Source organism: Macaca thibetana, chromosome 3 (assembly GCF_024542745.1).
Source record: "Macaca thibetana thibetana isolate TM-01 chromosome 3, ASM2454274v1, whole genome shotgun sequence".
NCBI lineage: Eukaryota > Metazoa > Chordata > Mammalia > Primates > Cercopithecidae > Macaca > Macaca thibetana.
Genome location: NC_065580.1, coordinates 20,012,498 through 20,031,124, shown reverse-complemented (window position 1 = coordinate 20,031,124; position 18,627 = coordinate 20,012,498). Strand labels below are relative to the sequence as shown.

The 18,627-nt window shown below is 48.1% G+C and overlaps 1 protein-coding gene across 2 annotated transcripts in view; it reads right to left on the bottom strand.

Annotated features, from left to right (window-relative positions):
- KIAA1549 (KIAA1549 ortholog) overlaps positions 1-16,785 on the bottom strand; it is a 143,162-nt gene extending 126,377 nt beyond the window's left edge. For both annotated transcript variants that reach the window (XM_050784999.1, XM_050785000.1), the window contains exon 1: positions 16,550-16,785. In XM_050784999.1, the coding sequence (XP_050640956.1) occupies positions 16,550-16,736 (187 nt within the window). In that variant the 5' untranslated portion in view covers positions 16,737-16,785. The remainder of the gene's footprint in view (positions 1-16,549) is intronic.
- Positions 16,786-18,627: the final 1,842 nt, after the last annotated feature.

The following is an 18,627-nucleotide window of genomic DNA, read 5'->3' as shown; positions in this document are numbered from 1 at the left end:
TTTTTTTTTTTTTTTTTTTTGAGACAGGGTCTTGCTCTGTTGCCCAGGCTGGAGTGCAGTGGTGCAATCTCGGCTCACTGCAGGCTTAACCTCCTGGGCTCAAGAGATCTTCCCTCTTTGGCCTCCTTCAGCAGGCAGGAGCAGAGGAATTACGGAGGCGGTTGCTAATTTTTTACATCGGGGTTAGGGACGGCCTCCCTGATAACAGGAGATTTGAGCAGAGACCTGAAGGAAGGGGAGTCAACTGTGTCGATCGTATCTGAGATGAGAAAGTTCTAGGCAGAGGGAACTGCAAGTACAAATGATTGCAATGAATGCATATCATTTTTATAATCAGGAAAAAGCCAATAAAGATATTGTATCCTCAAACTACAGGTGCGTACCACCATGCCAGACTAATTTTTGTATTTTTTGTAGAGATGGGGTTTTGCCATGTTGCCCAGGCTGGTCTTGAACTCCTGGGCTCAAGCCATCTGCCCACCTCAGCCTCCCACAGTGCTGGGATTACAGGCGTGAGTCACCATGCCCGGCAATATTTTCTTGTAATATCGAAAGCTGAAGACAATACAATTACCCATCAACAGAGAACCAGATAAATGAAGTGTGGAACATCCACAGCGTCGAATAAAATCATGGTGTGGATCTGTATTTCCTGACAACTAAAGATTCCGTGATAAAGTGTGAAGCGAAAAAAAGCAAGCTGCCGAACAACATGCAGAATATGGTGCCATCGCTTTCTGTGTATGCGCCTGTACCTGTGAAAACAGTCTGAAAGGAGAGACACTAAAATGTCACAGCACTTGTCTGACTGGTAGGATCTGCGGTGATCCTTGCGTTCTAATTTACACCTTCTTTGTACCACCTGACTTTGCCGAATGTGCAAGAAATTTTACATTGTAAGTCTCATCACGTCACCCTCTGATCAAAACCCTCTATGATCCTCCGCCCCAGCACCCACTTCCCTTCACACCTGAGTGCCTGCTGCCTCTGGCCTCCACCCTCTGTTTTGGGTGCACAGGCCTCCTCTGCCTCTCCCAACACCAGGTACACTCCTGCCTCAAGGCCTCTGCACTGGCCACATCGTTTGCTGGGAACACCGTTCCCCACCAATACCTGCTTGTCTTGCCCCCTTGTCTCCTTCAAATGTTAGTTTAAATATCACTGTTATGGATTGAATTGTGTGCCCCCAAAATTCCCACGTTGAAATCCTAACCCTCGAACCTCAGGATGTGACCTTATGTGGAAACAGGGTCATCAAAGATGTAGTTAAAATAAAGTCACACTGAAGTAGGGCTGGGCCCCTATCCAATACGACGGTCCTTATAAAAAGAGGAAACTTGCACGCACACACACAGAGGGAACACCATGTCAAGACGGGAGTCACACTGCCATGAGCCAGGAACCACCTGTATTAGTCAGGGTTCTCTAGAGGGACAGAACTAATAGGATAGCCATATATACATATACAGAAGAGTTTATTAAGGAGTATTAAACTCACATGATCACAAGGTCCCACAATAGGCCAACTGCAAGCTGAGGAGTAAGGAAGCCAGTCCAAGTCCCAAATCTGAAGAACATGAAGTGCGATGTTCAAGGGCAGGAAGCATCCAGCATGGGAGAAAGATTTAGGCTGAGAGGCTAAGCCAGTCTGGTATTTCCACGTTCTTCTGCTTGCTTTTATCCTAGTCATGCTGGCAACTGATTAGATGGTGCTCACCCAGATTAAGGGTGGGTCTGCCTTTCCCAGTCCACTGACTCAAATGTTAATCTCCTTTGGCAACACCCTCACAGACACACCCAGGATCAATACTTTGCATCCTTCAATCCAATCGAATTGACACTCGGTATTAACCACTGCACCACCAGAAGCTGGGAGACAGGCCTGGAAGAGACCCTTCTCTAGCACCTTCACAGGAAGCACAGTGCTGCTGACACCTTGATCGTGGACTCCAGAACTATGAGACAATAGCCTTCTGTTGCGTAAGCCACTCAGAGTGTGGTACATTGTTATGGCAGCCCGAGCAAATGGATCCAGCCCCATTTTCAACAAGGGTCCCTAAACGCCCAGATCAAAACTGCAACTCATCAGTCCAAGCTGTTTATCTGCTGCATTTACACATGACACCTATCACGGAGTAACACATGATGTCATTAACTTTGTCCACTGATGCATCCCAAGGGCCCAGCACAGTGCCTGCACAGAGCAGGCACTCAAAGATTTGTGGAATACATGGACAAACGACACTGAACTACACAGCCCCGGTGGGGCCTACAGTCCAGTGGAGGAAGGCAGAATGCACAGACAAATATGTAGAAGACGATGCTAAGTGTTATGGAGAAAAAGAGCAAGCAGGAGCAGAGGAATTACAGAGGCGGTTGCTAATTTTTTACATCGGGGTTAGGGACGGCCTCCCTGACAACAGGAAATTTGAGCAGAGACCTGAAGGAAGGGGAGTCAACTGTGTCGATCGTATCTGAGATGAGAAAGTTCTAGGCAGAGGGAACTGCAAGTACAAATGATTGCAATGAATGCAAATCGTTTTTATAATCAGGAAAAAGCCAGTAAAGATATTGTATCCTCAAAAGGCATTAAGATACTGAAAAGCCCAATTCCAGGGTCTAGGAAAACCACCTAATTTTTCAAATTCCTAAGACTCTATTCAGGCCCAGGCTGAAAACTCCAACCCATTCCTGGAGCCGCCTTCCCCAGCCCAGTCTCCCAGCCCGTCCTCCATCAAACAGCTGTCCAGAAGAAAAAACACTCAACACTGCAAGGATGGTGAGGGGAGGAGAGGGGAGGTGAGGTGAGGTGAAGCAGCCCGAGGGTGGAGAGGCCCCGAGATCGTTGCTGGTGCTACAAAGCCAAGGACAACAATCCTGACCACTATCCTGGCCACCAGTGGCTGACCTGCCCCCCAACCTCCATTCAGATCTGGCCTGTGCTGGCCTGCACAGATGCCCCTCTATCCCAGCCTGTCACCTGCCTCCACTGCCAGTTCCCAAAGCAAGCACCTGTCATGGGCTCCTGCTCTGCACCAAGACCACTGAGGCTCCCAGCTCTGAGCAATGTCCACTCCTGCTTCCCTACCAGCTAGTTCCCACTCCACTGGGCATGGATGAAGCTGGAAGTCATTATCCTCAGCAAACTAATGCAAGAACAGAAAACCAAACACCGCATGTTCTCACTTATAAATGGGAGCTAAACAATGAGATCACATGGACACAGGAAAGGGAACAACACACACCGGGCCCTCTCGGTGGGTGGGGTGGGAGGAGGGAGAGTATTAGGAAAAAGAGCTAATGCATGCTGGGCTTAATACCTAGATGACGGGTTGACAGGTGTAGCAAACCACCATGGTACACATCTACCTATGTAACAAACCTGCACATCCTGCACATGTATTCCAGAACTAAAAATAAAAACTAAAAACATAATTGTGGTTAAAAACATAACATAAAATTTACCATCTTGTATTAATGTTAAACAGAAATTTTTATTTAAAGGCAATTCATTGCAGCAGCGATATATATTTTTAAAACGAAACAAACTAGAGGTCAGATAGTCAACAGAGTTTATTTTTCAACCTATCTAGTACAGCCAAAGTATAAAAAGCTAAAAACCTTGTGCTCCAAAGCCAGACGTGGTGGTTCACGCCTGTAATCCCAGCACTTTGGGAGGCCGAGGCGGGCGGATCACGAAGTCAGGAGATCGAGACCATCATGGCTAACACAGTGAAACCCCGTCTCTACTAAAAAATACAAAAAAAAAAAAAAAAAAAAAAAAAATAGCCAGGAGCGGTGGCGGGCACCTTTAGTACCAGCTACTCGGGAGGCTGAGAATGGCATGAACCCAGGAGGCGGAGCTTGCAGTGAGCCGAGATCACGTCACTGACCTCCAACCTGGGAGACAGAGCAAGACTCCATCTCAAAAAAAAAAAAAAAAAAAAAAAAAAAAACCTTGTGCTCCAATAATATTTTCTTCTTATTATTTTCTTTAGCATCCTTTTTTTAACTTTATTTCAGGTTTGGGGTATAAGTGAAGGTTTGTTATACAGGTAAACAGGTGCCACAGGGGTTTGCTGTTCATATTATTTCATCACCCAGGTTTTAAGCCCAATACCCAATAGTTATCTTTTCTGCTCCTCTCCCTCCTCCCACCATCCAACTCAAGGAGGCTCCAGTGTCTGTTGACTCTTTCTGTGTTCATAAGTTACCATTTAGCTCCCCCAAATTGACCATCATAACCATTTCTAAGTGTACAGTTCCACAGTGTCAAGTATATTCACATTGCTGTGCAACTGATAGCCTCAACTCTTTCATCTTGCAAAGCTGAAACTCTGTCCCCATTAAACAAAAACTTTCCATTCCCCCTCCTCCCAGACCCTTGCCATCCTTCTACTTCCTGTCTCCATGGCTTTGACTACTCTAGGGACCTCATATAAGTGGAATCCTACAGTATTTGTCTTCTCGTGACTGGCTCATCTCACTTGGCATAATGTCTTTGAGGTTCATCCATGTTGCAGCATGTGTCAGAATTTCCTTCCTTTTTAAGGCTGAATAATATTTCACTGAATGGCTAGACCACATTTTTAAAAAATTATTTATTTTCAATTTTGTGGGCACATAGTTGGTATATATATTTATGGGTTATATGAGTTTCGTTTTTGTTTGTGTTTTTGTTTTGAGATGGAGTCTCGCTCTGTCTCCCAGTCTGCAGTGCAGTGATGCGATCTCGGCTCACTGCAAGCTCTGCCTCTCGGGATCAAGCAATTCTCCTGCCTCAGCCTCCCAAGTAGCTGGGATTACAGGCCTGCACCACCATGCCTGACTAACTTCTGTATTTTTTAGTAGAGACGGGGTTTCACTGTGTTGGCCAGGCTTGTCTCAAACTCCTGACCTCAGGTGATCTGACCACCTCAGCCTCCCAAAGGGCTGGGATTACAGGCGTGAGCCACCGTGCCCAGCCCATGAGATGCTTTTACACAGGTATGCAATGCATAATAATCACATCAAGGTAAATGGCACGTCCACCCCCTCAAGCATTTGTCCTTTGTGTTATAAACAATCCAATTATACTAGCTGTTTTTAAATGTGCAACTAAATTATTTTTGACTATAGTCACCCTGTTGTGCTAGCAAATACTAGGTCTTATTCATTCTTAACTTTCTTTTCCTTTTTTAAAAATTTTCCTTTCCTATATAAAAGCAACTTATTCATTCTATTTTTTGTACCTATTAACCATCCCCACTTCCTTCCAGACCACAGTCTGTTTATTCATTCATCTGTCCACAGACACGTGGGTTGCTTTCGCCTCTGCCTCAGCTTTGACACCCTTTTGCTTCAACTATCTCCAAGCACTTTTGTAATTCTTGGTAGTCAACCACCCTAACACCTGCTAACACCAGCTCAGGGAACTCAGGACCGGACTTAAAGGCTTGTGACCATGCTCAGGGCAGGGGCGGTTCTCCGAGCAGCACATCCAGCCAGGCACCAGCTCAGCTCTGAACCCGCTACTGCTCCTACCCTCAGTTTTGTCCGATGACTTGAGATCTGGGCTGCATTTTTATGAGCTATGGACTCTCCACTAATTAGAGAACCAAAAATCTTTGAAATACACCCAACTTCAATGAGGAACTGCACAGTTCTGAGCCTCTCAAGCTTTGGCGTGCATACAAGTCACCTGGAGATGCTTTCAAAAAGTCGATGCAGTAGGTCCGGGGTGGGGTCCAACATTCTGCATTTCTGACAAGCTCTCAGGCTATGCTGATGCTGCTGATCTGGGGACCACACTTGGAGCAGCAAGGACCTGGCAACCTCCCGCCTGCTCAGACCTGTCTCCTGGGCTTTGCCCAAGTTCCCCTGGAAGCTGGCTCCATAAGATCATCTGTTTTGCATGTTTGGGGCTTCCCCCTTTGAAAGCTCCCCAACAGTATTTACCCAGTGTTTTAAAGTAGCTCTTCAGACTGTCTGGCTCCACAATTAATCCGAGCACCCAAAACAGTAAGTGAGGAAGGGCTCCTTCCTCAGCCCAAACAAGAGAACAAAGAAGAAAGAAGAACAACAGGAGTTTTCAAGTGACTCCAAAGGATTGGGAACCACCAGGAAACCACCAGGAGCGAGGAGCCTTCCCAGCTGCCCTGCCCTCGACACAACACCCTGGGACCGCTGTGGCCTATCTTCCGCCAAGGCTCTGGGCCACCCAGGCTGCTGGAGGGACAAGCAGAGCATCCGCCTGGACTGCGACCAAGACTGGCCTTCCAACTTCAACTGGGCCCTTGCCACTGCCTGGCAATTCTTTCACTCATCCCTTCTCACTCTCCTCTGGAAGCCAGTTGTGTTTGCTCAAGCTCCCAATCCCCCCACGCTGTCGTCCTCTCTCCAGATCTGCTCGCCTCCCACCCTCCACGAATAGACCCGCACTCCCCCATACATCTCTGTCCCCAGACAAGCCACCTGTTTCTCCTTCTGTTTTCCTCCTCTCTCAAATGAACCCCTCCACTCTTGCCCTAGATCCCATCCCTTCCAAGCCCCCAGGAGCCTTCACTCCTGCCCTCTCTGTCTCCCTTTCCAACCCCACCCTAGATTGGCTTCTTCCTAGTCCTCACCTGCACAGATGGCCTCTACCTTACCACTCCCTCTTCCTACGTTATTTCACTCCTTGCGCACACACAGCACCCTTCATTACGCAGAGGCTGGCCCTCTGAGGGGCTGAGTCCTACCCAGTCAGCGGCTATCTGTCACAACAAAACCCACCCCCTAGGGTTGAGAAATCATCTTGCAGCTGGACCTCAACCTCGAGAGGGCAAAACTCAGCCTCCAAATCACATTACTTCCCTTCTCTTCCTTGAAAGATCTTCTTGGCCCCTTTCAGTACTAATATGTGGAATATTCTGCACCTTCCGTGCTCATTTGCCCACATCCTAGACCCCCAACTCTTGCCCTGTACACCTGCTATCTGAGCGCACAGGGTTTGACTCAGACTTGGAGCATAATGAAAACCATGGGGGCCACTGCAGACAGTCAAGCCAGGAGGAAGTGACGTGACCTGTTCCTAGCAGGCCCTTCCCGCTGAAGGTGGAGGATGAACTGGGGGAAGCGAGAGTAGAAGTGGAGGCCGCGATAGTCACCTAGAGAAAAGAGGATAGGAGCTTGAATGAGGGTGGTGGTGGCAGCGATAGTACAGTGGATAGATTCAAGAGGGACTTCCTCCCCTCCCATGCACAGTCCTCTGGGAACTTTCCTTCCCTCACTGAGGGGCTGGTGCCTGGCTCACAGCCCTTTCTTCCTCTCTCCAGGCAAGTTCAGCATCCACAGAAGTTATTCACCCTAAAGCCTTCCTCCATGTTCCACTTCAACAACTCATTCCCACCGCTACACCCTACCCTGCTCATTACCCAAGACCAAAACTAGAGATGATCCACTTCTGAACCTCGGCACAAGGACACCCAATCCCTCCCGCCCTCTCCCACCTCTCTCCCGCCCTCTCCCACCTCTCTCCCAACACCTGCCTTAGGATCTCAGCTGCACCCCTCCTCCCAGTCCCTTTCCCACTGCTCCATCCATGGTTCACCTCCTTCCTCACCCAGCCTAGACCCCATGCTACCTCATCCAGACCACCTCTTGCCAGCTCCTTCAATCCCCTTTGGCTCTTCACACCTGCCCTGTGATTCCCCACCCCTGACTCAGGCCAATGGCTCACCTTTCCCAGACACACTGGAACGTCAAGTGCTAGAGGACAAAAATCACATGGCGGGTTCCCTAACATCACCACAGATACCCCCATTACCTTGGACTTCACTCCCAACCTTCCACCAGTCCCTCCAATTCCTTCTCCCAATATGACTTCTTCCTAACTCTTCTTAGGGTGGTCCTGCCTGCCCACGTGAACTTCCTCACTTTCGGTAAATTAGCCATCAGGTCCTTCCTTCTACTTTCTTAAATTTTCAACCACTGTTTTTGTTTTGTTTTGTTTTGTTTTTTGAGATGGAGTCGTGCTCTGTCACCCAGGCTGGAGTGCAGTGGCGCAATCTCGGTTCGCTGCAACCTCTGCCTCCCAGGTTCACGCGATTCTTGTGCCTCAGCCTCCAGAGTAGCTGGGATTACAGGTGTGTGCCATGACACCTGGCTAATTTTTGTAATTTTAGTAGTGACAGGGTTTCACCATGTTGGCCAGGCTGGTCTCAAACTCCTGACCTCAAGTGATCCACCTGCCTGGGCCTCCCAAAGTGCTGGGATTACAGGCATGAGCCACCGTGCCCAGCCCAGTCACTGTATTTTTACTGACTCTTGAAACCTACAAACACAATCAAGTCTAAAACATGTTTTTAAAACTTCCACCAACTCTCCTGCCACCATTAAGTTATAGGGAGTAACTCACACCTCACCAGGCCTAAGAATAACATAAAGAGCTTGTGGAACGTTTCAAAAATAGAAATCCTCAGCCATCACCTGCATCAGTAGACCTAGCTTGACCATGAGTTGGGTTTTTAACAGGTGATTCTGATCAGTTGGCCCTCATCCCATCCTTCAAGGAACAGCTTGGTAGAGTAGCATTTGACATGATGGATCACTCACCTAGATGAAACCCTCTCCCCGTCTCCCGGCTCTCACAGCACTATTTTGTCATGACGGTCAGTTTCCTTTGTGTGCTCCTCTTTGTCTTCCCCTCTCCTTCATGCTAGTTTCAGGGTTTCTGTCCTTGGCCGCCTTGCCTCCTAACTCTCCATGCTCTCCCCTCATTAGTGTCTTCCATATCTATGACTTCAACTACCATCAAGTGCAACATTTAACAAGCTTTTTTTTTCTTTTAAGTTCTTGCTCTGTCGTCCAGGCTTGAGTGTAATGGCACAATCCCAGTTCACTGCAGCCTCAACTTGCTAGGCTCAAGCAATCCTCCTGCCTCAGCCTCCCGAGTAGCTGAGACTACAGGTACATGCCATCGTGCCCAGCTAATTTTTTTTTTTTTTTTTGTAGCGACAAGGTCTCACTATGTTGCCCAGGCTGGTCTTAAACTCCTGAGTTCAAGCAATCCTCCTGCCTTGGGCTTCCAAAGTGCTAGGAATACAGCCATGAGCCACTGCACCCAGCCTAACTTTTTTTCTAAGTACTGGATCTGGGATAGATATTAAAAAAAAAAAAAAGAATGAATGTACAGGTGATAGTCAACACAGTTAACAGCAGTGGAGCATGAGCACTGACAGTCGGAAAGGGAGCTATTCTAATTTTATGAGCAAAGGATCTGAACAGACATTTCTCAAAAGAGACACACAAATGGTCAACAGGTAAAGAAAAATTGCTCAGCATCCCTAATCCTTAGGGAAATGCAAATTAAAACCACAATGAGCTAGCACCTCACACCTGCCAGAATGGTCCTTGCCAAAAAACTAAAGCAGAGTCCTTGAGGCGCCTGCTGTGCTGAGCGTTAACCCTTCAGTCGCTGGATCTCAGTGAGGTGGAAGGTGGCCGTGGTCCTTGGGAGAAGAGTCCTGAAAGATGGCAGGGAGGCTTAGGGTACTTGGGGGTGGGGAGCAAGGAATATTCAGTATAGCAGCTATTTACCAACTGCTATGGTAGTATCTCAGTGGTTTGGTTTTGTTTTTTGAGACAGAGTCTCATTTTGTTGCCCAGGCTGGAGTGCAGTGGTGCGATCTCAGTTCACTGCAACCTCTGCCTCCCAGGTTCAAGCCTCAGCCTCCTGAGTAGCTGGGATTACAGGCACCCACCACCATGCCCGGCTATTTTTTTGTGTTTTTAGTAGAGACGAGGTTTCACCATGTTGGCCAGGCTGGTCTCCATCCAACTCCTGGCCTCAAGTGACCCTCCTGCCTCAGCCTCCCAAAGTGCTGGGATTATAGGCGTGAGTCACCGCATCCAGCCTGTATCTCAGTGTTTTAACAACCAAATACTTGCAATGAATGAAAACAGCAGGTCTAGGGGACCATTCTAATCTAGTTGCCTGGTCAAATAAAATATGGCTCTTGCGTACTATTCACACAGACTTAGTCCCAAAAGCAGGTGTCTCTCAACATCTCTGGAGATTTGTATAGCTCCAGAGTTAGTCCAGGCTGACTTAGCCTTCAATGTTCCAACAATACCTATTCCCAGAAGGCTGGAACAGGAGGCACTTTACCTCTTAGCCCAGTGCTTCCCGAACTTCAATTGTGTGTGCAAAATCACCAGGGGGATCTTGTTAAATGCAGATTCTGATTCAAAAGGTCGCGGGTGGGCCCTGAGATTCTGCATTTTCTAACAAGCTACCAGGCAGTGATGATGCTGAGAGTGTGGGGACCACAAGATTAGATTTTCACTAATGAGAAGTAATTGCCTGAAGCTAACAAAGGAGATGGAAAAAAGAAAGAGACAAAAAGAAATAATAAGAGAAAGCAAAGTATGTGTCCTGAGTGTATGGATGCAAGAGGGAAGAACAAAGGGAATTTTTAAAAAGAAGAGCCATCTGCAATGGTAAGAATGAGCTGCCTTCAGCAGGTCACTGGCCTAGAACATCTACCAGGCAAGGAGAAATGACACTCACAACAACCCAATAGAAAAAGGACAGATGCTGCTTATAAGTAAGTGCATTCCAAGACATCCAAGATGTTGACTTGATATGTAGAAGCTACAGGGAGAAATGAGCTACAAGGAGCTAGAGGGTTAATGAGATTAGCGCTAATCTCATTAACCCTTTCTTACACTGAGGAGGAAACCCAGGACAAGGTAACTTGTCCACAGTCACAAAGTTACGGGCAGAAATGCACACACCCAGATTTTCTAACTCACCTTTTAACAAATCCTGCTGCCTAACAACAAGAAAAAGAAATCACATTGTGAGCTCCAGATGAAAGGTGGGTGGTCACAACTTGAAAACAAATTAGATCAGTTAGAACAGTGTCTTCTATCTGGGAAAATCAACCTAGTGTAATTATAAAGACAGTAATTAGCTGCCTCTATCATTCAGGGCACTGATAGAAAACCTGTGGCTCCCAGGTCCCTAGTGACTTTTAATAACTCCCTGGCTGGGTTCTGTTTTCAGAATTAAGTGAGGCACTTCCTGACAAGGGCTGCGGCAGCTCTTCCCAAATGGGCAGGAGTGAACATTGAAAATGCATTCCTCTGCACCCTTTCACTCCCAACCCAAGCAAACACATATAACAAAAAATGGTTATTTTATTTTGAGACGGAGTCTTGCTCTGTCATCCAGGCTGGAGTGCAGTGGCGCAATCTCAGCTCACTGCAACCTCTGCCTCCCAGGTTCAAGAGATTCTCCTGCCTCACCATCCCAAGTAGCTGGGATTACAGGCACCTGCCACCACACCCAGCTAATTTCTGTATTTTTAGTACAGACAGGGTTTCATCATGCTGGCCAGGCTGGTCTCGAACTCCTGACCTCAGGCGATCCACCTGTCTTGGCCTCCCAAAGTGTTGGGATTACAGGCATGAGCCACCTCGCCTGACCTCAACATAACGATTTTACACTGTTCTAACAGTGAAAAGACAATTCCAAGACATTAAATGGTAGTCCCCCTCCTCCAAGGTTTCGTATACCAGAGGACAACTGTGGTTTGAAGATATTTTGAGGTATTCTGAGATACAGCATACTCATGTTTTACTACAGTAGACTTAGAACTGTTCTGTTTTGTTATTATTGTTAATCTCTTACTGTGCCTCATTTTTAAATTAAACTTTATTGCAGATATGTACATACAGGAAAAAACCATGGTATATACAGAGTTCAGGACTACCCAAAGTTTCAGGCATCCGCTGGGGGTCTTGGACCACATCCCTTGCAGATAAGGAAGGACTTATATATCTTCAAAATACTGTTAATTTTCAGTTACTGGGTTTACAGTATCTGGATCAGTGGTTCCAATGCTCAGTGGCTAAAAATGAGCCGTGAACTTACTAAAATGAAGATTCCCAGGCACTGCCACCAAAGAGTCTAATTTAGAGGTTAAGGGTGAGTCTTAGATATCTAAATTCCTAACAAGCACCCCCACATCCCTAAATGATGTTGATGCAGGAGGCCTAGGGGCCACACTTTTGAAACATTTAAGTATTTGTTTATAATATACTAAACTACTTACAAAGCATAAATATTCACCTAGAAATGGCCAATAATAGCACATTAAGATAAAAATTTAACACACCATAAGCATAAATGCAATAAAAAATTACTAAAAGAACAAATGGCAGATCTTGCTAATCAAAATAACCAAAAACTTCTACATTTCAAAATTACATAAAATTTAAAAGAAATTCCTTTGGAAGGGGGAAAACGCAACAAAAAGAAGGAAAAACGGTTGCTATCCTTCTAATACATAAAGATTTAAATACATATCTATGCCACAACAGGTAAATAAATAAAAATACAGAGAAAATTCAGACTACATATACAAAATAAAAAATAGCCAACTCTAAAGCAGTAAAACCCTACAGGTTAAAACAATGTATTACAAATTTATTTAACAAGGCTTTTAAAGTAACATTCAATGCCAGTGATGAAGTGAAATACTAATGCAAGTGATAATGGAAGGCCCCTGCGTAAGCTTCGACGGCTTATGTCAGCGTTATAACTTTCAAAAATTGCTTCATTCAACAATCACATACTGAGTAACTACTAAGTGCCCAGCATTTTGAACAAAACATGCAGAAATCCAGCCTGGTGGGCCTTACATTTTAATCACATTCCCTTAATACCCCTTCCACAAATATATACTCAAGAAAATACAAACACACAGAAAGAAACATACACAAAGCCTTGGTTCTTTTTTTTTTTTTTTTTTTTTTTTGAGACAGAGTCTTGCCCATTGCCCAGGCTGGAGTGCAGTGGCACCATCTCGACTCACTGCAACCTCTGCCTCTCGTGTTCAAGCAATTCTCCTGCCTCAGCCTACCGAGTAGCTAGGATTACGGGTGCGTGCCACCACGCCTGGCTCATTTTTGTATTTTTATTAGAAGTGGGGCTTCATCATGTTAGCAAGGCTGGTCTCGAGCTCCTGACCTCAGGTGATCTGCCCACCTCAGCTTCCCAAAGTGCTGGGATTACAGGCATGAGCCAGCATGCCCATCAGCATTACTTAGAGCAACCAAAAAAATGGAAATAAAAGAACAAATCATTAGGATAGAAAACTGTTTCCAAATAAGATTTAATGAATGGAAAAATGCTTAAGTTAAATGTAGAGTGGAAATGGTAGTAAATACAATTGTGCATATAATTCTTTTTTTAACGTTAACAACAAAAAAAGGACAAAATTAGTTAGTGTTACCTATAGGCTGTGAGATTATGGGTGACTGGTTTCTGTACCCTTCAGTAATTTCCAAATTCCCTACAAAGCCATCTATTTCATAATAACTATTACTTTTTAAAAACTTATCTCTGAATAAGGTGAAGAAACATGATTCTTTGTTTTTATATTGTGGATGGCTAATCACTTAGGAGCAATGTGTTCAAAAGTAAGTCCAAAGTATTACAAGTTGTTTCCACAACAGTCAATGGTTAAGACTAAACTAGTAAATTTTTTTAAGACCAACCCAGATGTCCATCAATGATAGACTGGACTAAGAAAATGTGGCACATGTACACCATGGAATACTATGCAGCCGTAAAAAAGGATGAGTTCATGTCCTTTGTAGGGACATGGATGCAGCAGGAAACCATCATTCTGAGCAAACTATGGCAAGGACAAAAAACCAAACACTGCATGTTCTCACTCATAGGTGGGAACTGAACAATGAGAACACTTGGACACAGGGTGGGGAACATCACACACCGGGGCCTGTCGTGGGGTCGGGGGAGTGGGGAGGGATAGCATTAGGAGATATACCTAATGTAAATGATGAGTTAATGGGTGCAGCACACCAACATGGCCCATGTATACATATGTAACAAACCTGCACGCTGTGCACATGTACCCTAGAACTTTAAGTATAATAATAAAAAACAAAAAATAAAAATAAAAAAACAAAAACACAATCAAAATGCTGAATGAAATAGAAATAGACAAGAAATCGATACAACATAGAGATTTAACCAAAGACTGTAATAAGGAGGCCACCTGGAAGGTGGACTCTACTGAACAAAAGTTAGTAAGAGAAGCCGGCTGAAGGAGATAGCTAGCTTTCAGCCAGCCACGGAAGGGAATGCTGCCTCACGGAGGAAATCCAAAACAGGGCTAAGCCATGCCATTTTCTGACTAGCACTGCTTATTCCTTAGAAAGCGAACCAACCACCATAGCAGTGTTCAGCAAAGCTTTCTTATCTTCCAAATCTCCTGGTGAAAATACCATACTCAGGACGGGGAGGGTGGCCCAAGCAACTGCAATGCACCCTCTTCCCAGGATCCACAGCACCACCTAGGCGCCCTACACACCCCCTAGCTACATCAGGAAGCCACGCTCCACCAAGATGGTTCCTCACAGTCTTCAAGAAGTAGATGGGCTCACCCCCAGCAGGTCATCCATGAGGAATCCTGCCTTTCCTGTCCGGGAATGGTCTGTGCAAGGATTTGTACTTCCTTCACTGCTCTGTGTTTCCAGCTGGATCCTGGAGCACAGGAGCCGTGCCCTCCACTTCTTAGTTCCTAGTCTATGAGCCTGGCAGCGGCTGAAGCCAATATACAAACTAGTGAAAGGATGAAGTCTCTGTTTCCATGATGTCAGCTCTAGAATGGAAATATAATTAATTTCATGTCTCCAGGTTGAATATTTGTATCGGGGTAGAGCGGAAGCAGGAAAGGACTTCTAAAGAAGAGAAAGGGGTGGGCAGTACAAACAGCTCCACTATTTAAAGTTACCAGAAGAAGCACTTATATTCTCCACAACCTCTGCAGTATACCCAGATGGCCACATTCATATGGGGAAGCCATCAGGCACAGAAGGGAAGAGTGTCATAGATTCTGAAACCAAACCAACCTAAACTCAAAGCCTTGGTTTCCTCATCTGTAAAATGGGGATAACTATGCCTAACTCACAACGTGATTGGATCATGTATATAAAATTCAACACCTGGCACATAAAAAGGCACTCAGGAGATGGAAACCATTTATCTACTGTGTCCTATGACAGATGAATCCACAAGTATCAGATGGGCTCTCTTTGTTGACTAAAGCCAAGAGACCCTTCACAATCATCTCCTCTCCTCTGGACACATAGGGCTGGAACTCGCAGGAGCAGGACTGAGACAGTAGGTTCTAGGTTACAGTAAGGTGTTTGCACTAGCTGTATACTGCCTAAAAGAGACTCATTCTGTCACTCCAACCCTGGTTCCACCCAGCTATGGGAAATCTCTGCAGAGGCTTCAGGTGTGGATATGTCTATGGGCCAAGAGCGGGTGTCGGGGGCGGGGAAAGTGATGACTGTGACCTTGAGCAAGGCGCTTCTCTGCCTTAGTTTCCTCTCTGGTAAGCAGAGTGGCACCGTTCCATGATCCCTGAAGTCCTCCCTGTGCTTCTATTGTACCATCCCCTTTAGGGCACTGGTTATAATTCTCACAGGTCCAAGGGACACCTTCAAATGTGTTCCAATTCCTCCCAGCCACTGAGCAGCCCTTTGGCCCTGCTCCCACGAGAAGGGAGGATTCGGAGCAGCGTTCACGGCTTTCTGTTTTTTGTTCTGTGTGCAGCAGCTCTCTACCCCGAGCTGCTCCTTCCACCTTTCCTTTTCCGCCTCGAAGTGGTCAAGTGCCTGTGCTGGGGCAATCGCTGGCCTGCAGTGTCAGCTCAGAGACGGTTTCCAGACCATCCTGTGTACAGGCTCAGGGTGGACAAATAAACATTTTGGAGAAGCAATAGGAATTAAATCATTTCTTCCAAAACGAAACCCTCATGCTTCTTCATAAATCATGCCTCTTCATTCCATACTGATGAACAGTCACTAAATTGCATCTGTTATAAAAACAGCCCTTATTCCTTTCAAGCCCTGACACTTAAAAATCAAAATATTTTCACACTCCATTGTACTAATAATGCCTTGCAGAAGTAATACCAATAGCTATTTCCCTGGAAAGATCCGTGGCCAGGGCGCTTTCCAAGAGGTTTTCTTTGAATGTTCTTTGTGTCCTGCTGCACGGGGGGACACGGCCGGCCGGCCCGCATCTGGGGGACGCTGGGCTTGTCCCGGTAATGCAATACTCTTCTAAAGCACACCCCGAATGCACCCCTTCGCCCCGACAATAAACTATCTCAAAACATTCGATATGCCACATCATATAGCCTTGACAAAAAAGCACTCCGGTGCCTGCATTCTGCAGGAAACACCAGGCACATTCTGAGATGAAGCCACCAGACCCGCTTCGGGCTCCATGGACAAGAGAATAGCTTTGCAGACCCCTTAGCAAGACCGGCCAGAAGCCGCTCGCTTGTTTGTTTTAATTATTTATTTCCCCCGTGCCTTTATTTGCTGGGCCCCAGAAGAATGCCAAAGCATCTTCCAGAAAGGACGGCGAGGGAGCTGGAGAATAAAAGAGGATGGGCGGGGAAAGTCGGGGTTTTGAAAACAGCAGCGATAAAGGCAGGCGGGGTCGCGGCCGCGTCCCGAGGGTCTCGGCGGGGCTTACCTGGGGCGCACGAGGCCGGCCGGGCCAGCAGCAGCAGCCAGAGGCCGGGGAGCAGCAGCCCCGGGCGGCGGCGGCGGGCGCGGCGGGCGGAAGGCCCTCGGCCGCTCGGCCCCGGGGCCAGCGCGACCCCGGCGCGGGGCTTCCCCTCCATGGCCGCGCCTCGGCGTCGGCGCCGCGCCCCCGGCATTCCCGGCCGGCGCCCCGGCCCGGCCTCGCGGCTCAGCGGCTCTCAGGTCCGGGAGGGGCGGCCGCTGCGGCTGCGGCTGGGACGGGGCGCCGCGCACCGGCGCGGAGGGAGGCCGGCGAGGCGGGGGCGGGCCGGGCCGGAACCGCGGACAGGGGCGCCAGCCGCACGCCCGCCTCGCCGCTCCGCCCCCTTCGGAGCCTCGGAGCTGCTGCCCGGCAACGCGCGGGCCCGGGCGCGGGGCGGCGAGCACCCCCTCCCGGCCGGCTGGGCGCCTGCCTGCCTGCTTGCCGGCGGGGCGACCGGGGCAGCGTGCGTGGGGCTCGGCGCGGCAGGGGCGGCGAGGCGGTGCGGCCCAGCCCTCTCCTAGGACCCGCCTCCCGCTGGGAGCACGAGGGGCTCTGGGGGCCTGGGCCCGGAGGTGCCGCCCTGACCCGCACCCAACCCCGGGTCCCGCCGCGCGTTCCCCAGGGCGCCCGGAGGCGGGTAGGCCGGCAAGCCCGGGGAGGGGGCCTCTCGCCGCCCTCGCTCCTCCTCTCCCGCCGACTCCGTGCGGGCAGCAGGTGTGTGGGGCGCCGCGCTCTCAGGACAGCCTCGGGGCCAAGGAGGGGACAAAGCCAGGCAAAGTCGGGCTCCTGCGGTAGAGCCCAGCGTGCAAGGCAGGGGCGAGCAGAGCGCACGCAGCTCTCCGCCGCCTTCCTGCCTTAAGAAGGTGCCGCCACCGCTGCCCTTAGGGCCTGGGAGGCCCTCGGGACCCTGCACTTAGCAGGCCTTGAGCAGGCGGCTGCTGAAGCGAATGGGCGTGGAGCTGCGGAAACCCGCGTGGCCAGGCCGTTTTAGGGAAAGTAGCGCTCCTGAAAGGTGGAGAGAATGGCCAGAGAGCGTTTGAGGGTTGGATTCCCCGGGGGCAATGAGGAACGGGAAGAAGGGAGTTGACATCTGTCAGGTACCTACTGTGTGCCAGGCACGTCACTCTGAAGATGCCCCGTGGCTTCAGGGTCTAGGGAGGAGGAATTGGGGGTTTTGAATCATTGCATCCCGCTGGCATTCTTGCACCAAGCAGATATTAACGGTGTGTATGTGGGACACTATCTTATTGTCCAAAAAAACTATGGCAGACAGCGGAAAATGTGAATCATTACACTGACCGAGGGATCCTGGTGGCTATTCAGTCGGGTTCCCCTGCCAGGCCTAGCCCTTGAAGGAGCTGCCCAGCCTTGCAGCTCCAACTCGTCTGGACTCCTTGCCCTTGGCGAATGGTTCTTCCTAAGAATAGGACAGGGGCACTCTTCTGTAAGTACCCACCTGGTCCTTACAGGTGGGAACTTGAAACCTGGTAGTTTCAAGGAAAATGAGAATAAAGGTTAAAAATAGCTTTTGTTGATGTTCCTGGTATTTTTACACGTTATTATGACACACCCCCCCCCCAATCACACAGCCCCAATGTTTATTACAGTAACTGCTCCTGTCTCCCAAAGAGAGTTCTACCTGCGCACCCAGGTAAGTACCTAAGAGAGACTACCCAGATATGTCTGGTCCCAGGACACCATCGCCATAGATCTGGGACCTCTTGTTCACACACTTCTCTTTGTTCTCTGAACTCTATATAACAGCACATTTGACTGCAAACCACTGCCTTATGCAACTCTTGAATGGTCTTGTCCTGTTGTGTTATCTTTTATGAATTTATGCTTTGCACACATCCCCCACCCCACCTCCAATAAATTAATATGAAGTTCGAATATGGTGCTATCCTGCTTAGGATTTCTCATAGCCCCAGTAAGCCCTCAGCAGACACTCGTCGGTTTGAGCCAGAGCATGCATTCCCCCAGTGAAGAGGTTCCATCTTCCAATTTGGCCGCAGCCTCCTGCAAGCTGCCATCTGCACTAGACC